The sequence below is a fragment of the Diceros bicornis genome, chromosome 38, assembly GCF_020826845.1.
Source record: "Diceros bicornis minor isolate mBicDic1 chromosome 38, mDicBic1.mat.cur, whole genome shotgun sequence".
NCBI classification, from domain to species: domain Eukaryota; kingdom Metazoa; phylum Chordata; class Mammalia; order Perissodactyla; family Rhinocerotidae; genus Diceros; species Diceros bicornis.
Genome location: NC_080777.1, coordinates 6,341,656 through 6,364,661, shown reverse-complemented (window position 1 = coordinate 6,364,661; position 23,006 = coordinate 6,341,656). Strand labels below are relative to the sequence as shown.

The 23,006-nt window shown below is 37.4% G+C and overlaps 1 protein-coding gene across 7 annotated transcripts in view; it reads right to left on the bottom strand.

The window, feature by feature from the left end:
* The window catches only part of CNST (consortin, connexin sorting protein), a 116,389-nt gene that overhangs the window by 17,653 nt on the left and 75,730 nt on the right, over nt 1–23,006 (bottom strand). For all 7 annotated transcript variants that reach the window (XM_058533563.1, XM_058533570.1, XM_058533564.1 and 4 more), the window contains 6 exons: nt 15,258–15,288; nt 13,296–13,382; nt 12,718–12,832; nt 10,245–10,266; nt 9,972–10,068; nt 21–916 (listed from right to left, as the gene is read on the bottom strand). In XM_058533563.1, the coding sequence (XP_058389546.1) occupies nt 21–916; nt 9,972–10,068; nt 10,245–10,266; nt 12,718–12,832; nt 13,296–13,382; nt 15,258–15,288 (1,248 nt within the window). The remainder of the gene's footprint in view (nt 1–20; nt 917–9,971; nt 10,069–10,244; nt 10,267–12,717; nt 12,833–13,295; nt 13,383–15,257; nt 15,289–23,006) is intronic.

The following is a 23,006-nucleotide window of genomic DNA, read 5'->3' as shown; positions in this document are numbered from 1 at the left end:
ATATTAAATCTCAAATTTACCTCTGCAATCTCTATCCTTTTTGCAAGATCATCGAGAGAAAGAGAGCTATCATCGGAAGGCAGATTCTCCTGTAGACTATAGGAGGCTTCTTCAGGAGAAAGATCTTGAAGATCAGAGTCTTCCTCTTGGTTATCTTCGTATGAAAAGGAATCTTCAGTATCTTTCAAGCATCCTTCTAAAAGGCTGTTCAAATAGTCTTCTGTTTCTTTATTGACTTGGTCGTCCTTATCTCCCTTTTCCTCTGGGGCCATATACACTTCTGGAAGCACTGTACTTAAGTCAGATACTTTATTATTTTCACAAAGTACACTCTCAGAGCCTTCTGAGTCAGTCTGCTCCTGTGGTGATTTTCCATCACTGTCTGTGAGATCAGGTTGCTGCAGCTCATTTAATTCATTGTTCTCAAGCTGGTCTGTGGGCAACGCCTTAGAAGCATCCTGAAGTGGCAACCTGAGTTCCTTTCTTTGAGTCTGTGAATATTTACCCTCAGAAATCAACGCAGGAGGTATGTGATCAGAGCCTGGTAAAATCAAGGGCTCTATCATTGACTCGCTGGTAAGCAACACCTTAGAGTCTTCAGCAACGCCCTCTATTTCAGCCACATCTTGGCAGGCCTCTGTTTGAGCCAGCTGCAAGTGGCTGTCACTCTCACAGGCATTCTCGGAGGAATGTGGCCCAGACCCGCTCCCAGCAGTCTCTGAGGGCTGGGCGTGGAGCTGCAGTGTGGCTTCAGCGCTGCAGAGCGGCTCCTCCGTGTGGTCCTTCCCTGCAGTTACCGGAAGGCTCCGAGGATTTGCCTGCCTGTCCATCTGATTACAGCAGAAACTGCTCTCCCCAGTCTCTTCTTTATGTTGGCTTTCTTTACTTGGTTCCAGGCCAAGACAAGTTTCACTCTCTGAAGACGAAGAAAAACAAGTTGTTTTAAGATTCAAAATAACACTTTGTACAGGAGGGAAGAGAAAAGGCATACGAATAATATGTGTGACACAACAATATTCTAAACCTCTCAAATGGATCTTCTATCTGTTGGATAATAGTGTCTTTAGGTGGAGGAAATATCCTAAATATTCAGTAAATAATCCTTTATATAGAAAAATTAACAGAGATTATTCAAAAACACGATAAGAATATGAATAAATAATTTAATCTTCATTATCATTGAAAAAATCATTTGTCAAAGGTTTAAAAGATATTCTTCTGAACCTTATTGGCCTTCTATATTTAAATGAATATTTTAAAGTATAGAAAATTATTTTCAGTATAGTTAAGACATGGCATATTTTTATTTATTTATTTTTTCCCCCAAAGCCCCAGCAGACAGTTGTACGTCATAGCTGCACATCCTTCTAGTTGCTGTACGTGGGACGCGGCCTCAGCATGGCCGGAGAAGCGGTGCCTGGGTGCGTGCCCGGGATCCGAACACGGGCCGCCAGCAGCAGAGCACGTGCACTTAACTGCTAAGCCACGGGGCTGGCCCAAGACATGGCATATTAAGTAAATATTTTTACATGATGAACCTTAGTTATATACTTACATAATTTAAAGTGTAAGAAAAGTAATATTGGTTCTGATCTATTTAGACTAAATTAAGGAACATAAGTCTGTTCTGTTAATTTATTTAAGCATAATAGCTTTAATAATAACATTCTTAATGTGCTTGAAAATTACTTGCAATTTCTTAAAGGGAGGTAGTGGTATAAGGCATAAGTTTTGGCACCAGGTAGAAATGGATTTGAATTTTGACATCTCTTTCAATTTCTATATTAAATAAAGTCAATTTAAAATATTTTTCTTTCACTTTAATACTAAACAGTTAAGAATTTTCAGGGGCTGGCCTGGTGGCGTAGCGGTTAAGTGTGCATGCTCTGGCAGCCTGGGGTTCGCAGGTTTGGATCCTGGGCGCACATCAATGCGTTGCTTGTCAAGCCATGCTGTGGTGGCGTCCCATATAAAGTAGAGAAAGATGTGCATGGATGTGAGCCCAGGGTCAATCTTCCTCAGCAAAAAGGGGAGGATGGGCATGGGATGTTAGCTCAGGGCTGATCTTTCTCAAAAAAAGAAAAAAAACCCAGAATCTTCACATATACAGTCACGTGCTGCATAACGAGGTTTCAGTTTACGATGGACTGCATATGACGGTGGTCCCGTAAGATTAGTATCATATAGCCTAGGTGTGTAATAGGCTATACCATCTAGGTTTGTGTAAGTGACAAAATCGCCTAATGTCACATGTCTCAGAACATGTCTCTGACGTTTTGTGGTGCATGATTGTATACTGAATGCCTACATTGGTAGGTAACAGAGAAGCTTGCTCACGATTCAGTCAGCTTATTGGTCCATTAGCATTCCTAACTATTGCAGGAGTTTTAGCTTTTCTAAAAAAGTGATATATTGTTTAATTTATACAAATAATGAGCCAAAGGTTAAAATCAAAGATGAAATATAGTGGTAGTTATATTCTACTTGGTTTTTCACTTATTGATACTTTAACAATTACCACTTGACAATGGAGGCGGGTACCATACCAAAGAAAAGGCAGTACTTAAACACCATCTTCTGATTTCAGCGAATCAGGGATGGAGGTTGGCCACCTCAACTCTGGACTCCTGAGTTCAGTAGCATTTGTACTACTTCCCCCCACACCCTGACTCAAATATCAGATGAAGAGAGGGCAAGGAAAAAGAAGTCACTTTTTGGGAGAGTATAGCATTCCTTCTCTCTTCCCACCCCAAAGAATCACTCAAAGTTTGGGAGACTGCAAGAAAACACATGGACATTTTACTCCCCTAGGCTGTCTGCATCGCCACTGAGGTTAGAGCAGAGTGCCACAGCCAGGTGGAAAGGGGCCAAGCTCTCCTCCACAAGTTCTCAGTACCCAAAGGTTCAGAAGACAGCCTTCAAAACACATGCACAGGATTCAGAGTAAATGAGATTGAAGGCCACAGTTCCACTGGTACCATTAAAGCACAGGGCTGAGAGAACTCCACATCAGAGGAATGGGGTGTGCTGTCCGTAGCCCAGGGTCAGTTACCTAAAGGACTGCAAATACCTAGGAAAGCCACTTGGGAGTAAGCTCCTCCTCAGCTGGTCCTGCTGGAGCCACCACACATCCCCATAGATCAATCTGGACTCAGCCACATGCACTATTCTAGCTGGCTCCAACCGAGAGCAGACCAGCCCCCCCGGGGAAGGAGAGCAGAGAAGAGCCTTGGATAAAATGAGACTTAAGTGTTAAGATGAAGTTTGGAACTGAATAGGACTAAGTCCTAAAGAATCAAAATAAGACTATTTAATAGCTATAAGTGATGAAAAGTTACAGAATCAGCCTGAGGTGCCACTATATGACTAGAAAGTAAGGTGGTTGATTGCAGTTACTGAACAAAACACGACCATTTTAATACTGTTTCCAGTGAACCAAGACATCACTTAAGTGATGAGTAATAAAGACTACCCACAGGTACTACGTATTATTTATAAAATACCAGCCTGAAAATGGTTACTTCATTCCATCATGTAGAAACAATACTGAATATGGAAAAAAATGCAGGTAATTTAAGACGCAAAAGGCAAGAGTTCCAAACTAGATCAGGAGAGTAGCTGCAGTTTATTTTTGATGTCATATAAAATCTAAGTTACATTTTTAATACATATTCAGTCCCCAAATCAAACATGACATATGCTATTTTATAATTTATGATGTCAAATATGCTTTGGGGGGAAAGGCTAACATTTGTCTTTACAAGTAATGAAGAACAGTCCCCTGCCTTACCCTCCCGATCTGTCTGACTCCTCTTCTCTGGGGATAGCCCCTTTCAATTCCTTTAGCTGTGTCTTCAGATTTACTCTCCATTTCTAGATAAGACTTATATGCTAGTTACTGATTTTTCAGTTTTAGAGACCACCTGTTGACTTTCCAATGTGGAAGAAGAGAATTAGTTCTCTTGGTTCTTTTCATTCCTTTCCCCCCGATGATACCTTATTTCCCCCCCTCCAGCTTCCCACTACAGTTCAACACAGTCCTGGGACAAATCAACATTCAAATGTTGACATTACCATGGCTCTGTAAATATTATTTACAACTGACCCATTCTGCGTACTATGATACTTTTTCCTTTCTCATTTATGCTTTGTTTTCCTTGGTGTTGATAACTGCCTCACTACTTCGTTACCAAGAAAAAAAACCAAAACCAAAAACCTTTATCTATGAATCTCCAAACTGTGACAGATGTACAACTGTGGCATATGTACCAACAGATAATCTATCAGTTTTGAAACATATCCTTCTTGAGCTCCTGACCTGAAGCTGCTCTCCAGGTCTGCTACACAGGTATTGTCCTGGAATTTCCCTTCTCGGTGAGCCTAAGAACTCCCATTGGATCTATCTTGGAAAGTCTGTCTTCTGAATCCCAGATCTTCCTCCTCGTTTATTCTTTGTTGGTGGAACATTTCCTAACAAAAGGTACAGGGAAGGTAAATGTTTTAAGATTGTTCACATTTGAAAGTCTGCATTCCTTCACCCCTGACTAAAACTTTGCTCAGGTGAAGTTTTCCAGGTTAGAAATTGTTTTCTCTCACCATTCTGAAGACACTGCTGTATTGTGTCTAGCTTCCAGTAGCTGCAAAGAGTTTCCTACCGTTCTGAATACCAATCCCTTGTAACCTACATTTTCTTCCTGGAAGATTTAGATTCGTTTCTTTTTATCTGGTGTCCTGAAACTTCACAACGTTTCTCATTCTTTGTGTTGGTACTTGTTGGACTTTCAACCTGGAAACTTGCGGCCTTCAATTCTGGGAAATTTTCCTGTATTACTTCTTTGATAATTTGTCCTCTGCCATTTTCTGTTCTCTCTTTTTAGAATGCCTACAGTAGGATTTGGGGCCTCCTGGACTGATTATCTAGAACTTTTCTGTTATACTGTTCATCTCTTTGTCTTTGGATCAAGTTTCTGAGATACTGCTTCAATTTTATCCTTCAACTCTTCTAATTAATTTTTTATTTTGGCCATTATACTTTTTAATTTCTAAAAAATTTTTAATTTTCTGAATGCTCCTCTTTTAGAACATCTTATTGTTTCCATATATCCAATATTTTCTCTAATTTCTGTGATAATATTCACTTATTTTTAAAAAGTTTTCATCTGTTCTCTGCATTTGTTTCCTTTGGTTTGTCTGTCTGATTCGGTCTCCATCATTCTTATTTGAGGTTTTCTTAAATGAGGCCACAAGCAAGTCTGTGGTTAAAGGCAAGCCTTCTCCAGGAGTAGTCCTCAGTGTGGGACAAAGAGGGCCTGGGGCCATTCGTTGGGAGGCCTTTAATGTGAGTATTTGGAGGTTTTATCTCATAGACTAGTAGCCAGTTTTCCAGAGAGGAAGAAACAGACTTAGCTGCCTGAGTTCTAGATGTCAAATACAAAATGTCAGCTAAAGGTCTCGCCATTCAGTCCGTAAGATTGTCATTCAATCCTTATTTTCCATATACCCCTTCCTTGAGTTGTTCCTGATCCCTGAGTCCAGAATTCCTCAAAAAATAAACCTTCAGCCTCCTGCGTGGTAGAGAGGGCATATAAAGGTCTAAGTGCTTCTTGAATAGTCTTTCAGCCCAACCTCCTGTTTCCAGTCCAACCCTAAACCCTCGACTTCAGAGGTTCCCTCTGTGCTTCCAACTCCCATCCTTTCCAGGCAGGAATCAACCTTTTCCCTGTAGACACTTAGCTTTCAGCTTTCTCTGGTGTGCTAAGCCGGTTGCCACCCATCCATCTGCTTTCCAGTTTCCAAATTTTTCTGGGTGTCACACTGGCTGCTGTTTCCTTGCCGGTTCTGTCCGTGGGGGTTTCTGCCTTTTAAGAATCCCTTTCTGATGTTTTAATGGTGTTCCAGCAAAAAGTGGAGATAAATGTTTGATCCATTGTGTTTAACTAAAAATATTGTCTGAATTTCCCACAATTATGTATTATACTATAAAACTTACTATTGTTAATGCTTCTGCTAATATTAACACGAATTTCTGTCAACTGTCTCTCCTGAACCCAAAGATCTAGTGAAGTAAGTTTGCTATTCCCTATTGCATTAACTTCACACACACTAAAAAACACAACCCTACTCTGATGAAATAAAAATAGAATAACAGCTAAGTGCATGACCAATATTTAATAAACACTGAATTAAAGAGGTAGTTCTAAAATGAGAAGTTAGCCTAAGTTCTAACACATGCTCTGTAGAAATGTACATGCCTTTGAGTTATTCTTTCATCTCCCATCCGCCCATGAGTTCTCTTTAGGGAAAAATCCCCCCCACAATTCATGATATGGGACTAAAGCATTCATGAATTAATACTTATTTCTTATACTTTCTGAATATCTCATTAATTAACATTAAGTACAAACATTTGAGTGGTATCAGGCTTGAGAAGAAAGTTTTCACAGTAAATATTTATTTTAGCAGACTGGAAAAAAAGTCCTTAAACAAAGTCTGAAATGTTGATAACAGAATTATTAGTACATCTTCTACAGAGGATAATTCAAAACTAAAAATGTACATAACCTGTTATCAAGGAAAAGCAAGTTAAAACCACAATGACATACCAATTCATATCAACTAAAAATGACTAAAATAAAAAAGACTGACAACATTAAACGTCAGCAAGGATGTGGAGCATCTGGGATTCTCATATATTGCTGGTAGGGTATAAAATGGTACAAGTACACTGGAGAACTGTTTGGAAGTTTCTTACTAAGTTAAACACGTACCTTCCCTATGACCCAGCGATTACACCCTTAATTATTTACCCAAGAGAAATGAAAACATACATCCACAAAAAGACTTCCTAGCAGTTTTATTCATGATAACCCCAAACTGGAAACAATCCAAATGTCTATCAACAGATGAATGGATAGAGAAATTGTAGTATAGTCAAAAAATGGAATACTACTCCACAATGAAAAGGAATGAATTAATGATACATATAATAATATGGGCGACTCTCAAAAACATGTGCTGAGCAATTCTATTTATATTAAATTCTAAAACAATGAAAACTCATCTATAACAGAAAAGCACTGGGTTGCCTGGGCCTGGAGGTGGGAGAGACTGACTGTAAAGGGGATTGGGAGGAAGATTTTGGAGTGATGAATATGTTCTATATCTCGACTGGGGTAGTGGTTACATGAGTGTATACATTTGTGAAAACTCATCAAATTATACACTTAAAATGGGTACACATTACAGCATGAAAATTGTACTTCAATAAAGTTGATAAAAAATGGGAAGGGAATGATAAATATAAAACTCAGAATAATGGTTACCTTACGGGTGGAGTGAAAGCAGGGGACACAAAGGTAGTTGTAAAAGAAATGACAATAATTTAGTCCTTAGTTGGGTATTAAGTTCACAGGCCTTCATTTTGTTATCATTTGTTATAATGTATGTATGTAACATATATTATTTTTACATATAAAATATTACCTAATAAAAATAGGGGCCAGAGCAGTGGCGCAAGTGGTTAAGCGCGCGCGCTCCACTGCAGTGGCCCGGGGTTCGCTGGTTCAGATCCTGGGCGCACACCGATGCATCGCTTGTCAAGCCATGCTGTGGCTGCGTCCCATATAAAGTAGAAGAAGACAGGCACGGATGTTAGCCCAGGGCCAGTCTTCCTCAGCAAAAAAAGGAGGCTTGGCAGATGTTAGCTCAGGGCGGATGTTCCTCACAAAAAAAATAAATAAAAAATAAATAAAAATATAAATTAACAAAAATGGGTGGACTTAAGGGTCAGAAAACCAGGGTTTGGCTATGAGTTCTAATTAGTTCTGTTCCTGAATAAGTCACTTAGCTTCCTTGAGTTACTTAAAATGATTCTGCCTACCTTATACTGGCTATTGTGAGGAACAGATAAAATAATATACATAAAAGTACTTTGAATATAAAATACCAGGTAAATTACTTGAAGACTTTAATAATGGTAGATTAATTAGAAAAGTAGCGACAACAATACACAAAGAACATGGATAGAACACTCGTAGCAGGGGTAGTGATAACAGGAGGAGGAGGAATGGGAGTAATGAGAGCAGTGAGTACGTACTGAGTTCATACTTTGTGCCAGGTACTGTTCTCAACTTTTAACATGAAGCTACTAATTTAATCCTCATAAGAATCCTGTGAGGTAAATGCTATTAGCGTCCACATTTTGGAGCTGAGGAAAGGGAGGCACAGAGAAGTTAGGCAACTTGCCTAAGGTCACACAGCTGTGAGCGGTGGAGACAGGATTCCAAGCAGACAAGTTTGGCTCCAAAAACAATGTTTTTAATCATCACACAAAAAATAGCAAGTTACATATTACATAAGGAGCTTAGGATCAAGGAATGTAGAGAGAAAGAAAAGGGAAAGGAAAGTTTATATTGTACTACATGTCAGACATTATTAGAAATGAGGAATATGAGGTAACACAAGGACAATGTATTAAATACAAATCATTTAAAGTAATATTTTCACATTTCTCTTTTTCTCATATTCTTATGTCTCTATGTATTTATTCACAGAATAACCAATCTGAGGAGATTAATTAATTCTGGGAGATCTGATATCTTTCTTTAAAAGATATTGTTTTATCAGACTTGGCAAGATTTCTTTCCCCAGAATTTAGTCCGCATCCTCCCCATAAGATGGTTACTAGTGAGATGTCTGTATTGTGGAAGTCTTTGATAAGCCATACAGCTTACTCAGCAGAAGCACCCTGCAGTCGATTAGAAACCAGAAGACTCGGGTTCTGGTTGTGAATCAAAGCACGAATCAAGGACTTAAATGTGGTGCCTCAGTTTCCCCATCTGCACCACATATCTCAGAGGAGAGGCCAAGCTAGAAGTCGTGCCACGCTGATGCTGGGCAGCAACCAGTGCGAGGTGTCAAATTCAAACTACCAGCCTGTAATAGCACTCCTTCCAAAGTGCACAACACGGAGAAGATCTATGCCCAAACTATTTGTTAACTTCTTCCCTCTTTAAGATTTTTATGAAGCTAACTTTACTGATTTCCAACATAAAAATGACTGGAAAAGAACAGATGAGAAGAGCAGAGTACAGCAGGATTGGCCTGAGGCAATATCCCAAATTTTCCTCACAAGAGAAAAGAGGATAAAGTAAAATTTAGGGGAGAAAAAAAGGACTTTGTAAACAAAAAAATGTGAATTAAATTGAAGACATCATCATTATCATCTTATCTATTCAGGCAACTCAGTCAAAACACCTGATGCTGCCTGGTAACTATCAGGGCACTCAGGCTCAGGAACATAAAGCCCAGGAATATAAATTAGTATTAAAATCATACATCAGGAAAAATAAACACCTTAAAACGGGCTTATCTTTATTTTCTAAAGTTTTTATAATGAATATACGCTACTCGTGCAAGAAAAAAAATTTCTAAAAATCTTTAACTTTTGATGTAAGACAAAGTGGTATAAAATATGTCATAAATGCTTTAGAAATGTGTAAATGCAAATTAAAGTACATCATATGTTAGTCAACAAAAAAGGCAAGTAAATCCATTGTTATAGATAAATTATCAAGATATACAGCTTGTAAATATCAATATTTATAGAACAAATATCTGGTAAAGTGCATACAATAATTGCTGGTTTTTAAACAGAAAAGGACATCTGAATACTCCAAAACCAATTCTATTTCAGAGCATTTTTGTACAACCTTGTCATATTCTGTTACATACATATAACCAACTACTGAAAACATGGAAATAATTTTATGGTTTTATAAGAATTTAGAATTTATAATTTCTACTACTAGATACCTAAAAATAGTTACACAATATTAAAAAAATCTCACTTGGCTATTTGTCTAGGAGAGGTATATGCAAAAAAATTCCTTTGCAGCAATTCAGATGTAACACTTGTAAAATATTACAGGAGGCAGGCATCTCTTACATCCCTCTCGAACTTAAAAACATACCCGACTCTTGGGCTGCGGCTCCCCTTTCCTTTGGATCTTCAGACGCCATTAATTGCGTAAAGCATTTCCCTCCCAGGGACTTTTCTACAGCTGCTAGCTAAAAAGTAAAAAAAAAAAAAAAAAAAAAAAAAACTTTTGGGGAAACTGTTACATTAAATTAGAAAGCTGAAAATAATTTGACAAAGGTTTCATTATTTTCTAAAACGGTCCATGCAACAGACATACGACACAACATTTTTCCTGAAAAATATTTTCAAAGAAACAGTCTCTTACCTTATGTTTGGACAAAAGAGGACTGTAGAAAAAAAGAGAGAAAAAAAGAATTAAAAAAAATTTACAGCAGCAATCTGCTTCCAAACAAATGTCACTGAAATGGCTGTTAAAAAAAATACAGCTTCTCTGGATTCTAATATTAGCACAGAACATTTCCACCGCTGAAACATTACCACTGGTTCACACAGTTCAAAGTGCAACTATATCATGTGTTTATCTCCTTAGATAGACAATTACTGCTGAAAACTCTCAAAGAAGCTACAAATACTGAGACCTAGGAGAAAAAAGTACGTTAACCTTTTGCCAATAATGTATTAAAGAGTATTTCACACATATATATTTTTTACATTTTGGTTTATGTCATTATAGTCTAAAATAGATTACGGTGTAAGATAATTTTATTGGCATCATCCATGGAAACAGATAACAAAAAAAGTAATTTTTAAATATTATATTTTAGAGAATACCCAAGATAACAGAATACATATATCCACCAAAAGGCATGCACAAAAACGTTCATAGCCATTTTATTCATAATATTCAAAACCCAGAAACAATCCAAATGTCTGTTAACAATAGGAGGGATAAATAAATTGCTACAAAGTCATATAATGACTTATTCTACACAGGAATAAAACAGAGCAAATTACCATTACATGCAACAACATGTAACACGGACATAATGATGGGCAAAAGAAGCTAGATACAAAAATCTACACACAGTGTGATTACACTAACATGAAATTACAGAACAGGCAAATATACTGTTATAGAACTCAGACAGTGGTTACTTTGGGGGTCGGGGGGGTACTGACTTGGTACACGCATGAGGGAGTTTTCTGAGGGGCTAGGCTGTTCTGTATCTTGGTCAGAGTGGTAATTACAGACATATATGTATATGTCAAAATTCACCAAGCTTGTGCACTTCAATGTATGTATAACTCAAAAATATTTTTTATATTAAAAAAATTTAAGGGTAATAATTTAGGGGAATTACTCAAATTTAAAGCATAAAAATGCCCTGTTCATATCATGTGCAATAAATATTTGTTATGTTTTGTTTTGTTTTTTGAGGAAGATCAGCCCTGAGCTAACATCCATGCTAATCCTCCTCTTTTTGCTGAGGAAGACCGGCTCTGAGCTAACATCTATTGCCAATCCATCTCCTTTTTTTTCCCCCCAAAGCCCCAGTAGGTAGTTGTATGTCATAGTTGCACATCCTTCCAGTTGCTCTATGTGGGACGAGGACTCAGCATGGCCGGAGAAGCAGTGTGTCGGTGCACGCCCCCGGATCCGAACACGGGCCGCCAGTAGCTGAGCATGCGCACTTAACCGCTAAGCCACGGGGCCGGCCCCAATAAATATTTGTTTTTAAATAATTAAAACATTTGTAACACATTAAAAAATCATTAGTACCATGGGAAGGACAGGGAAAAGTGTCTACACTGAATATTTTGAAAGAAAACAATCTCATTTATGCATTTTAAAGGATTCCGATTATTTTAAAGCTCTATGAAGTTGAAAGTTAACCTATTTAACATGCTAAGAAACTAGGTTATAATGCGGTTTCAAAGGTTCAAACTGACTGACACAAGTAACTGCCATCACAAGAGTTGAATAGCCATCACTTCTGAATCTAGAATCATTCTTCCAAGGCTGGTCTTCAAAATAATCAGATCCAAAAGCAATTCTCTATCTGCTGCATGAGCTAACAAACAATTACTTGGGTCTGTTTCATTATTAACAAACAGAGTTTTAGTTTACTTTTGTGATTCTGAGGGAAAAGCAGAAACAGTTAACAGAATGCAGTCTTTCATCCTCTGTGTTGAGGACCCACGTTGCATCCCAGAAACCTGCACTAGTTTCATCACCATCATGCCCCCTCACCTTCAGAATTCTGAGTCTTCAAATAATGAGCTCAAAAAATATATTTAAGTGCTTTATTATTACTATAATTTAGTTTTAAAAAATCCAACTCTTTGATACAAACACAACTACAACAAATATAATTCTTTGGATACAAATCAAGCAATTAAAAATTATCTGGTAAATGTAATTTTCTTTCTGCATTATTTTGATGAAATATCATATTGTATTTACTTTCCAGTATTAGACTACTCTTAAAAATCTGTTTTTACTACAACATATAAACATTGGCAAACAACTACAATAAAAAATCCTAACACACAACTTTTTCCATCTGAATTCCCTAACCTCTTACCAAACGGAGATCAAAACTAGAACTTAGGTGCTTTGAACCTATGTAAAGTTGATCTTTCACTGAATTCAGTGTAAAAACCTGAGATAAAAGCTGAGAAAGGAATCTAATCACTTTATTTCATCCACTTTAATTTCTCCAGTTGAAAATATTAACAAAACAAAGAAATGGAACTTGTATTTCAAATATTCAGTGCTATAATGCTTCTTCAATATTCTATTCTAACTCATTTTAACCAAACACTGATATACTTACTCTTGATGTGTTGTGCAAAGTTTAGTAAGCCGTTCAAAATCTTCACCATTAAATCCTTTTTCTGAATTCCTTAGAGATGTGACTGTATGTGGTTGTACAGTTCTCCATTTTGTTTCTAAATGTAAAATATTTGTTAGTCACTGGCTATCACAAAACATATTTAGGAGGGAAAAAATAGTTAACTAGCACCACTTACAAAGATTGGCATGCAAAATTATCTTTTCAAACAACCCCAAAGGTAACACAATTAGAAATAGCTAAGCAGCTACTTTTCAATACAAGTCAATATTACCCCAGAGACTAAAGTAGCCAGTAGGGCATGCAAAGAGATCAGAAGAAACGCAAATAGCTACCAGTGTTCTTTTCTTGGCACTGACATGAAGAGTGAAACACAAAGAGAAATTTTTTTCTCACAATGACTTAGACTTGTGGTAAAAATGCTACTTTCTTTGCAACATTAACTTGACTGTAGAAACATTTATTTCCTGATTTACAAAACCCAGTCAAATAGTTAACTTTCTAGATAGCAGCTTGTTAGATTACAGATAATTCCACACTCTATGTTAGTCTGTACTCACCCCACTGTTCTTGAATGGCAGAAAGATTTGCGAGCAATTGCTCATGATACAATCGTTCAAGCTGAATGAATTTCATTGCTTTCTCATCTGAACAGAAAATTTGAGGAAAATAGAAATCCAGACCATTGACATTTAGCCCCGTATTTGAAGAAGGATATCTTATATAAGTTGAGAAAATTGAAGCTTACTAAAAAAATGAGAGGACTCTAAATATTTTTAAATTTCAACAAGTCTTAAGTAAGATTTCTTGGTTTTGAAGCAAATTTTAATGTTGCCTGTTATGCAGTAGCTGCTTGGGTTCCACGCTATAAGCAAACAGTAGAAACTAAAAGAAAGTTTTAATGCTCAAGGCCTGCTTGCTAATATATCTTTAACAGAGTCAATTAAAGATAATTTAATTGGAAATAGTACGCCTGCGGAATCCTGGCATCTAAGTGTTTTCCTTTTTTCTCTCCTTAAATTACTTTCTGTCAAGCAACTATGTTCCTCTTTAGTCAAGTGTTTGTTTCTGATTCCAACTCACCTTGACCCTTTACTTATTTCTCACTGAATGCTTTTCTCCCACGAAACCAAAGGATTACATGCCTAAATAAGGACAGAGCAAAACATTATATGGATCTTTTGCAAAACTCTAATTAACTCGCCACAGTGATTTTCATAATTATGTGATTCTCTTTGTAAATTTTCTTATAAACGTCTGCCTTCTCCATCTGTATCATACATTTAGCATCATATGAGGCCGTGATAAATTGTCCAACTGTCTACCTTCCTTTGGGCCATGTTCTAAACGTTGACCCAGAAAGAAGGAAGAGAAAAACTGATCAGGTTTTTGTCCTTCCTATGATCACTCAGAGATTCAGTTCTCTCTCATTTGCAGTCTTAAAGATATGCCAGGGATCATAAAACAGGCCAGGGAGAAGCAGGAACAATTCCACTTTCCTCTGCCCATGACTTAAAGTATACCAGTGTTTCTCAAACTTTATGGAACATAAAAATTATCTGAAAAGCTTGCTAAAATACACATTCATGGGTCTGATCCCCAGAAGCTCTGATTCTAAGGCACATGAATTTGCATTTCCAAGAAGCTCCCGGGATGCAGATGCAGGTCTGCACTGCACTCGATCATACTCATTATCTGGTTAAAAAAAAAAAGAGTTCTAGCTTCATTTCCACCAGAATTAGATTTCCTACATACTTAGTAATAAACTGCCATTGTATGAAGTTGTTACCACAGTTTACTGGATCGAGTTTAAGGTGACAACTGCTTATCCCTCCAATCTGCTCAGAGATGTGGTACAAGTCAACAAGGTGAGGAGGAAAAAGAAACCACACAAATGGAGAAAAACAGATGCACATGATACGTTAAAGACAGTATATGTTGGGCCATCCCTCAAAAAGAAAAACAATTTAAAAAAAGGGAATTTGAAAAACTGAGGGACGAAATCTTTCCTATACAAAAGTTAACATACAGTCTCACAACAACATTTATTCTGTTTGTTACTAGTGAAGAATTCAATCTTCCCTTTGCAGATACACAGCTGAAATAAGACAGTCAAGAGATTTATTATGTGTAATATGCTCGACAGGCTCTACTATATGAATATTACTTGGTTTGTACTTCTGTTTAATTCAAAAGAAAGAAAATCCAATGGAGTTTTTAATTATATTTTTCAGCAACAGGTCCCCCCTCCACCCCCCACCAAACACACAAACATTTAGATTTTGGTAAACTTAGGGCTTATTTATGGAAGGTCACATTTGGGTGGTTCCAGAGAATTTCCTGGAGTGACAGAAATTCCCTACATCTTGCTTTCTGAGATGGTTACATGGGCACATACAACTGTTAAAACTCTTTGAAAACGAAAGATCTATATATTTTATTGTACGTAAATCTCAATTTTTAAAAATGAGCAGTTCTCTAAGAGTTCTACGAATTTCTTCCTGTAATTAAGAGAAGGATACAGTCTTCCTCCTGGAAATAGGACTCTGCTATCTGTTAAAAAACAAACAAAAAACAGAGGAAATTAAATTAACATTTGGATGAAAAGCCTAATTTGGAAGAAATCAAGACCTTGAAATTCTGAAAGTATTTGATATCAGTCTAATAAAACTCTTAAGTACATTCACCAGATCAGTTACTGTGACTGTAGGCACAGGACACATTTCTGAAATCACTTATCTCAAGCAAAGCGAACACAGACATTCTTTGGTCTTTATACAACCTCATTCTTCCTACTTTATTTCAAATCAAAGCAAACTTCACAGATACATTAGAGTTTAGAAGTAAGAACTCTAAAGAACAAGGAAAATGCTACAGAGGCTTATAAAGGTATAACACGAGTGAAAGAATGACTATCGTCAATTAAAAAGGTGAAATATGTCATGTCACAGGAGACCTTAAAACCACATTCATTTCATTTCTATTCCACAAACTACCTCATGGGACACTGACTTTTGGATCTGTTTTGATATTTCAGAAAAGGCCGGGCCAAGTGCTAAGAGTTGAGCAATGATGTCTGGAATATATACAAAGTGCTGCACAGTTATAAAGGGCATTGGATGGGAGTCCAGAGACCCAGGATCTGGTCCCAGTCAAGGCTTATCACGTACCAGATTCATTCTATGCCATCCTTAAATTTAAAAATTCTTTGATTCTAAAAACTTTGGAGTATTTTCTTTAGATTTTTATTTAGATGTAGCATTTATAAATAGAACAGTAAAACTGAAATTGTTTTCTGAGAAATATCTGCATAAACTGACTGCTCTCATATTTAGAATATTTCATATAAGAACTTTACACTTTTAAAGCAGTTTCCACTGATTCTTACTACACCTCTAGTAAAAAAAGGTGTTCCATTAATAGATCACTATCTCCATTTTCCAGGTAGCTGCCACTGAAAAGAGCAATAAAGTACTTGTCAAACCTATAAACTAGCAATAAGAAGGAATGGTGTTTCCAAATCCCACAATGGAAACAGCATACTTTTAAAGGAAAATATCTGCCTCGCTTAAAATTTATCTATAGATCTAACATTTTTCTATGAGCAACACAGACGACTAGATTTATCACCTCTCTGTAAATTTTTAGTATAATCTAAAGTTTGATTCCATACTTATTTTCTACTCTGAGGACTTTGCAAAGGATAAATTGATTTTCAAGATTCTGCTTGTCTTTCATCAGCTCATCGTTCTAATAGTATGTTATAATAGTACTAGTTTGAACCAAGTCAAGTTGTCAATATTCAACCATTGTTTTACCTAAATATGAGAATTTCATATACTGTAACTAGTAGTGTGCTGATAAATGTTTACTGAATAATCAGCTCTCGAGTGTTGGGGAGAGCCCTGATTCGTATTGTTTGCTCATTTCTGTGGTGCCAATACTCCCATCATGGCCAATTTCAAGCTACCAACATGATGGACATTACCAAATACGGTTCTCATGAGTGGGGACTGGCAGACCCCAGCACACCACTGGGTTACACCATCAGAAATCAATGACAACATTTCATCTACAAACTACCAGTGAGAAATCTATAGCATGATTTCCCTACTATTTGTGACATGAGATATAGTTTCAGGTTGCCCACTAAGATGAATGTCTGGCTCTCCAAAGCTATTCCCCTTGCCTTTTTACATTTGTGCATCACTGGCACATAGTTATTTATAAATAGCTCTTATTTAAGAAGTATTGATGGGGTCCATAGCTATTCTGAACCAGATTTTCTGGCACTACATAAATATATATTTCAAATAGCTTTCAAGTTTCTGTTGCAGTTCCAATACCATAAAAACAACCATGAAGACAGCGTCATGAAACCCAATGCCTCAAAAGCAAAAGGTATTTCCAGGTAAACATAGGCAACTTGAAAAATAAATATACAGGGTATTTCCCCTATAAAAACCTAACCCCGTGGCTTGTAATTAATCTTTGGGTGGGGAACATGATGTAATCGACACAGAAATCAAAATATAATGATGTACACCCGAAATTTATATAATGTTATAAACCAATGTTACTGCAATAAAAAAAAAAAGTTGTGTAGAAAAAAAACAAAAAACCTAACCCTAGCAAGTCCAGCCAGGCAAGGGAAGATGTGATTTTCTTTGAGGTCCCATGTGTCTAAATGTGGGAGGTAGCCTGGCAGAGCAGAAAGAACGTGGAGTTTGGAGGTGAATAACCTGACTGCGTTCTACTCCAAGGTCTGCCATTACCAGCTGTGACCTTAGAGATGTCATTTCACGTCTCAAGCCTCAGCTTCCTTATCTGTAAAACAAGGACGACAGTACCTGTAACTCTGTGAGACAAAGCTGCTGTTAGGATTGAATGAGAGAATGTACTTAGCATAGCACCCAGTACCAAGCAGTAAGTGTGTAAAACGGTTTTTGACTCTGAGTCTGAACGAGAAGAAGATGCAGAGTAGAATCATGTGAAAAAGTAAATTGAAAATCACTCTCGGAGGACAACAGTTTTAAGGTTATCCTGGTTTCAGGCTTCTTTTACCTACCAGGAACAAAAAACGGGAATTAGGAAGGTGTATCTTTTGGCCATAGCCTCAGAGTGGACCATCAAGGATCCCAGTGGATCCATTTCCTGCCTGAGTCTGACACTAGTTTCCGTAAAAGCCCACTGACCAGAGAGCACAGCACTTGATGTTTTTCTTCCCACTTGTCTATGAAAAGCTTCCAGGTTTATGACTTCAGCTGTACACTTAAAGCTAACCTGCAGTCACATCAACTCAGTCAGTCTGTGAAAGATTACTCAGCCCTTCAACAGCTCCAAGTGTGTATCTAAAGTAACTGTAGTCATATTTCCAATGGCCTTTAGCACATGTGCATCCATATAATATCACTTTAAAAATAATAATTGTCCCCAAATTAACTCTCCTCCTTTAATTCCGTATTTCTGTTAATGGTATTACCATCCCTCCAAACTGTATATACTAGAGTTATCTCTGACTTCTCTCTCATCCCCTTTTTACTATCTACACCAAGTTCTAGTGATTCTTCCTTCGGAAGATTTCAAATTCATCCTTCTCCATTTCTACTGTCACCACCTTAACTTAGATGCTTTTCTCACCATATGCTTGAATTATAATGTCTCCTTTTAGGTCTTATGTTTGTCAACATTATGCATGTATATGGTTTAAGGAGTCCAACAGTTCTCTAAGTGCGTTAAGAAAGCCTCTGCCACTCTTGCCCTATACTCTTTTCTTCAGGAGCAAACAGATTTCTTTTATCTATTTTTTTTTAACTTCTGTATCTCTAAATATTATGCTTATATTTCTTATTTCCAGTTTTAGCAGAAGATGAGGATTGAGTCCTTTGCTCCTCCCCTACCCCTACCCTACAAACACACACACTGTCTCTCACATACTCACTCTCTCCATATTGTTATATTGCAGTAATGGGTAGATAAATATTTAATGTTTACCTTAGAATGAACCAAACTATTATTATTTTTCCTTTCCTGAAAACTTTTTGTTTTCCCTGAAGTTGCTTTTCTCTTTTCCTTTTTGTTTTTTGGCTAGTTTTCCATGCATTTCTTACTTGTACAACTCCAAATAGTCCGTCAAGAGTCTAAATTTCTCTCAATATATTCGGACACATCATATACTCAAAACCAAGAAAATGTTATAGAATTCTCTCTTCAGACTCTTCCGATCTGCTCTAAACAGGCCTGATTATCCTCTCCTTCTTGGTACATAGCTGTCATCTTAGAATCTCCCTTCACCTGGAGATTCCCTTCACCTCTCTCCTGGGTAGCATCCCCAATTTCCTATATCTCACATCTTTCTATTACTCTCTTGTTTGGGTGGAGCATATCTTCTAGTGGTTTCCTGAGAAAGAGTAGAAAGGAGATACCAAAGGCCTGAAATAGGAACATCCTTGATATATGTGAGGAAGTGCTGGGGGCTGGTGTACCTGGAAAGGAGTGAATAAGAAGGAAAGTTCTAGGAATTAACGTCTAAGAGGTAACAGGGCCAGATCATGCACGGTCTTGTAGGCCATGGTAATGATTTTGGCTTCTACTCTGAATGAGAAGCGAAGCCACTGGAGGGCTCTGAGCAGAGGAGGGACGTGATCTGACTTATGTTTTATCCGATCACAGTGACTGCTGTGTAGAGGGAAACACTAAATGGAAGTAAGAGTGAAAGCAGAGAGGTTTCTACTGTGAAGAGTGAACCGCAAGAATCCAGGTGAGATTTGATGGTGTCTTGTACTGAGACGGTAGCAATGGAGGAGGTAAGAAGAGATCAGATTCTGGATATATTTTGAAGTAGATCTGCAGGACTTGCTGATTAGATCTGGATGTGGGGAAAAGTAAGCAAAAGACGACTTGAACGTGTCTGGTCTCAGCAACTGGAGGGATGGAGTTGCCATTGAACAAGAGGGGGAAGACTAGGAAAGCAGTAGATTTGGGAGAAAAATAAAAATTCAATTTTGGACATCTTAAATTTGAAATGTCCATTAGATGTCTCAGGAAGCTGGATATTTAATTCTGGAGTCCAGAATTGAATCCTGAAGTACTCCAATGCTTAAAAATTAGTAAAATTTGGAGGACTCAACAAATGGCCAGAGAAGGCATGGCCAGCGAAGTAAGAGGTAAAAACCAAGAATGAGGGGGTCCCAAAAGGCAAACAAAGAAAATGCTCCAAAATAGAATATGTGATCAACTTGTCAAAGCTTCTAATAGCACCAGTACGATGAAAACTGAGGACTGATCGCTGGATTTGACAACAGGGCGGTTATTCGTGACCTTTACATGCAATTCTGGTGGAGCAGTGGATACGAAACCCAGACTGCAGTGAGTTCTAGAGACAACTGGGTATGGAATGTCACCTAAGCAGAATTCTTGTCCCAAATGTTTTAACCTGAATCAAATCATAAGAAATAATCAGACAAATCCTGATTATAGGACATTCTACTAGAATTCTTGGGCTCTTCATAAGTGTCAATATTATGAAATTAAAAAAAAAAAAAGTCAGGAGATTTTTCTGGATTACAAAAGACGAAAGAATCTTGACAACCAAATGCAATATGTGCTCCTTCACCAGATCCTGGATTAGGGGAAAACTAGTTATAAAGAACATTCGTGGAATAACTAGAGGGAAACCTAACTATAGGCTGTATATTAAATAATACTATATCAATGTCTAATTTCTTGGGGTTGATAATGGCATTGTAAGTATGTATATGTTCTTGGGAAATATATGTGCAAGTATTAAGGATGAAGTGATATAATGCCTGAAGATTACTTTAAAATGCTTCCATGGAAAAGATGTGCGGGGGGGCAGGGGGAAGCAGGAGCACAAATTTGGCAAAATGTCAACAACTGGTGAATCCAGGTGAAAGGCACAGTGTGAGGTGCTGGGAATCACGGAAATGAATAAAACGTCACTCCACCTGTCCCTGAGTTGAGGTTCCCTCGGGAGGTGCGAGGATATTTTGTATTTCTGGGCTGAGAAGGGCAGCCATCAGCTGACTCCCGTAGCCCTGATGTCTCAGTTTACTGCAGGCTTCAGCATCTCTTTGCTGGTCTCCAGCCTTCATTTCTAACAAGCAATCTTTGAATTAGTGACAGTGAGGATACAGTTATAATGCTTAATATTTATTTGGTTTTTACTGCATACCAAGCACTATGTTAAGTGCTTTTACCAGCATTATCTCATTTAGTCATTTACGACTTTACAGAAGAAGAAACTGAAAGTTACTTAGCTTGTTAGTAGTAGAGCCAAAGCCCATACTTTTAAACCACTACTATACTGTATAAGCTCCTCTGCCAGGAGAGGATCGATTGCTGAGATATTTAAGAAGCATAACCTACAGGATTCAGCAAATCGCTATGTTCCTGGGAGACAGAGGTGGAATTTTACTTTGAGATATAAAGAAATTAAATAATCTCTTAGGCCTGATCAAGATTGTTATCATCTTCCTGCCTAAAAATGTGATTTTCTACTAGATCTGCTTTGGCTGTTGGACCACCTGCCAGTAGAAAAGAACATTCTTTTTACCTTTAATGTAACAACAGCCCAGTGACACAAACTCCTTGAAAAGATCTGACTACACTTGTTATTTCCATCTTTACTCCAAATGTCTTTTTTCCCAACTTTTTATTGAAATTCTACAGGAGAGTTCAAAGAATAGTAAAATCAATAGCCATATACCTTTCACCCAGATTTGTCAATTATTGACCTTTTGCCAAAAGTGCTTTCTCTCTCTGTCTTTCCCTCTCTTACATATTTTTTTCCACTGAAATACCTTAAGTACGTTGCAGGCATTGTGTCACTTTACTCCTAAATACTTGCAGATGTACCTCCCAAGAACAGTGATACTCTCCTACATAACCTACAACTCCATTATCAACCTCAAGAAATTAGACATTGGTGCAATATTATTTAATAAACAGCCCACTTTCAAATTTCTCCAAAGTTGTTCCAAAAACAGATGCACTGAATGGAATAAACAAATTCTAGCCCCAGAATTATACGGAACTTGCTTTATGAAGGAGTCTCAGTTTTCTCATTTGTAAGCAGATGAAGCTAATACTTACATCTAGGTTGTTGGGAGAATGAAATAACAATAAGCTTGAATACCCTTTGCAAACTCAATCCACTGTACAAAAGGAAGGCTGAAAGATTAGAAAGCTGCCTTGGTGTTGGTGTTTCTCAACTATGGCAAGTTAGTAACACAATAGAGGTCAAAAAGCAGTACAAATTTTCTCAAAGGCATTCTTTAAGTTGACAAAGGAGGTTATATACATTTGTAAGAATATACACTTTCCTGTCTTAGGAAAAAAGCTATTTTACTTTTTAAAAATTAAAAATTACTCACTGTACGTTGCAAAAATTAAAATGAAACAGAAGTAAATGAAATAAAAAGTGAAGCTTTTTCCATTCCCATATACCAGCTATTTTTATTTTAACGGAAAATAAAATACAGCTCATAAATATCTTAATTTTTCCTGAATTAGCTCTTGTGTAAAAAAGCTTCCTCTTCACTGTCCTAAAAGCCTCCCGGTCTCCAAGCTCTCCATCAGCTAATTTACCCTCCCAGTCATCAGAAAAGTTATTTTTCTAAAATTCAAATTTGATTCTGGCACTCCCATACTTAAAAACTCCCAGTCCCTAAAAGTAAGGCCTTAACGTCACCAGCTATCCAATCTCTTTTCCCATCTCTTTTCCATCTTCACCTCCAACAATATCCCAGCCATGCCTTTGCACTGGCTGACCTAGATGAACTAGACCACTTTGCTCATCTAGTGAGTGCCTACATCTCCTGCAAATCCCAGCTCAAGAGTCACCTTCTTTATCCCTAATGCCTACCGGACAGTTAATCATGCATTTTGTGCTTTTGCTGAATCTTAAACATATGTCTACTCTAACACTTAACACAGACTTCTACAATGATTTGTCTGTTTAACTGTTTCTCCTATTCCTTAGTGGCTCTCTTAAGGACATACTCTGTTAAGTGATCTTTGTTTCCCCAGTGTCTAGCATGGTTTTTGGCACCTAGTTGGTGCTAAGTGCTTGCTACATTGACTTTTACTTGCACACAGCTTATTCATTAAATAAAAGAAGTCAGTGATTGTTTGAATTACAGACTGATTATCCAAGACCAATGTGTGGCCACCAGTCAGTAATATGCCAAATTTACCACCAGCCACTGATCTAGGGTCACCTTCTCCTGGGCTCACCAACAACAGGTGGG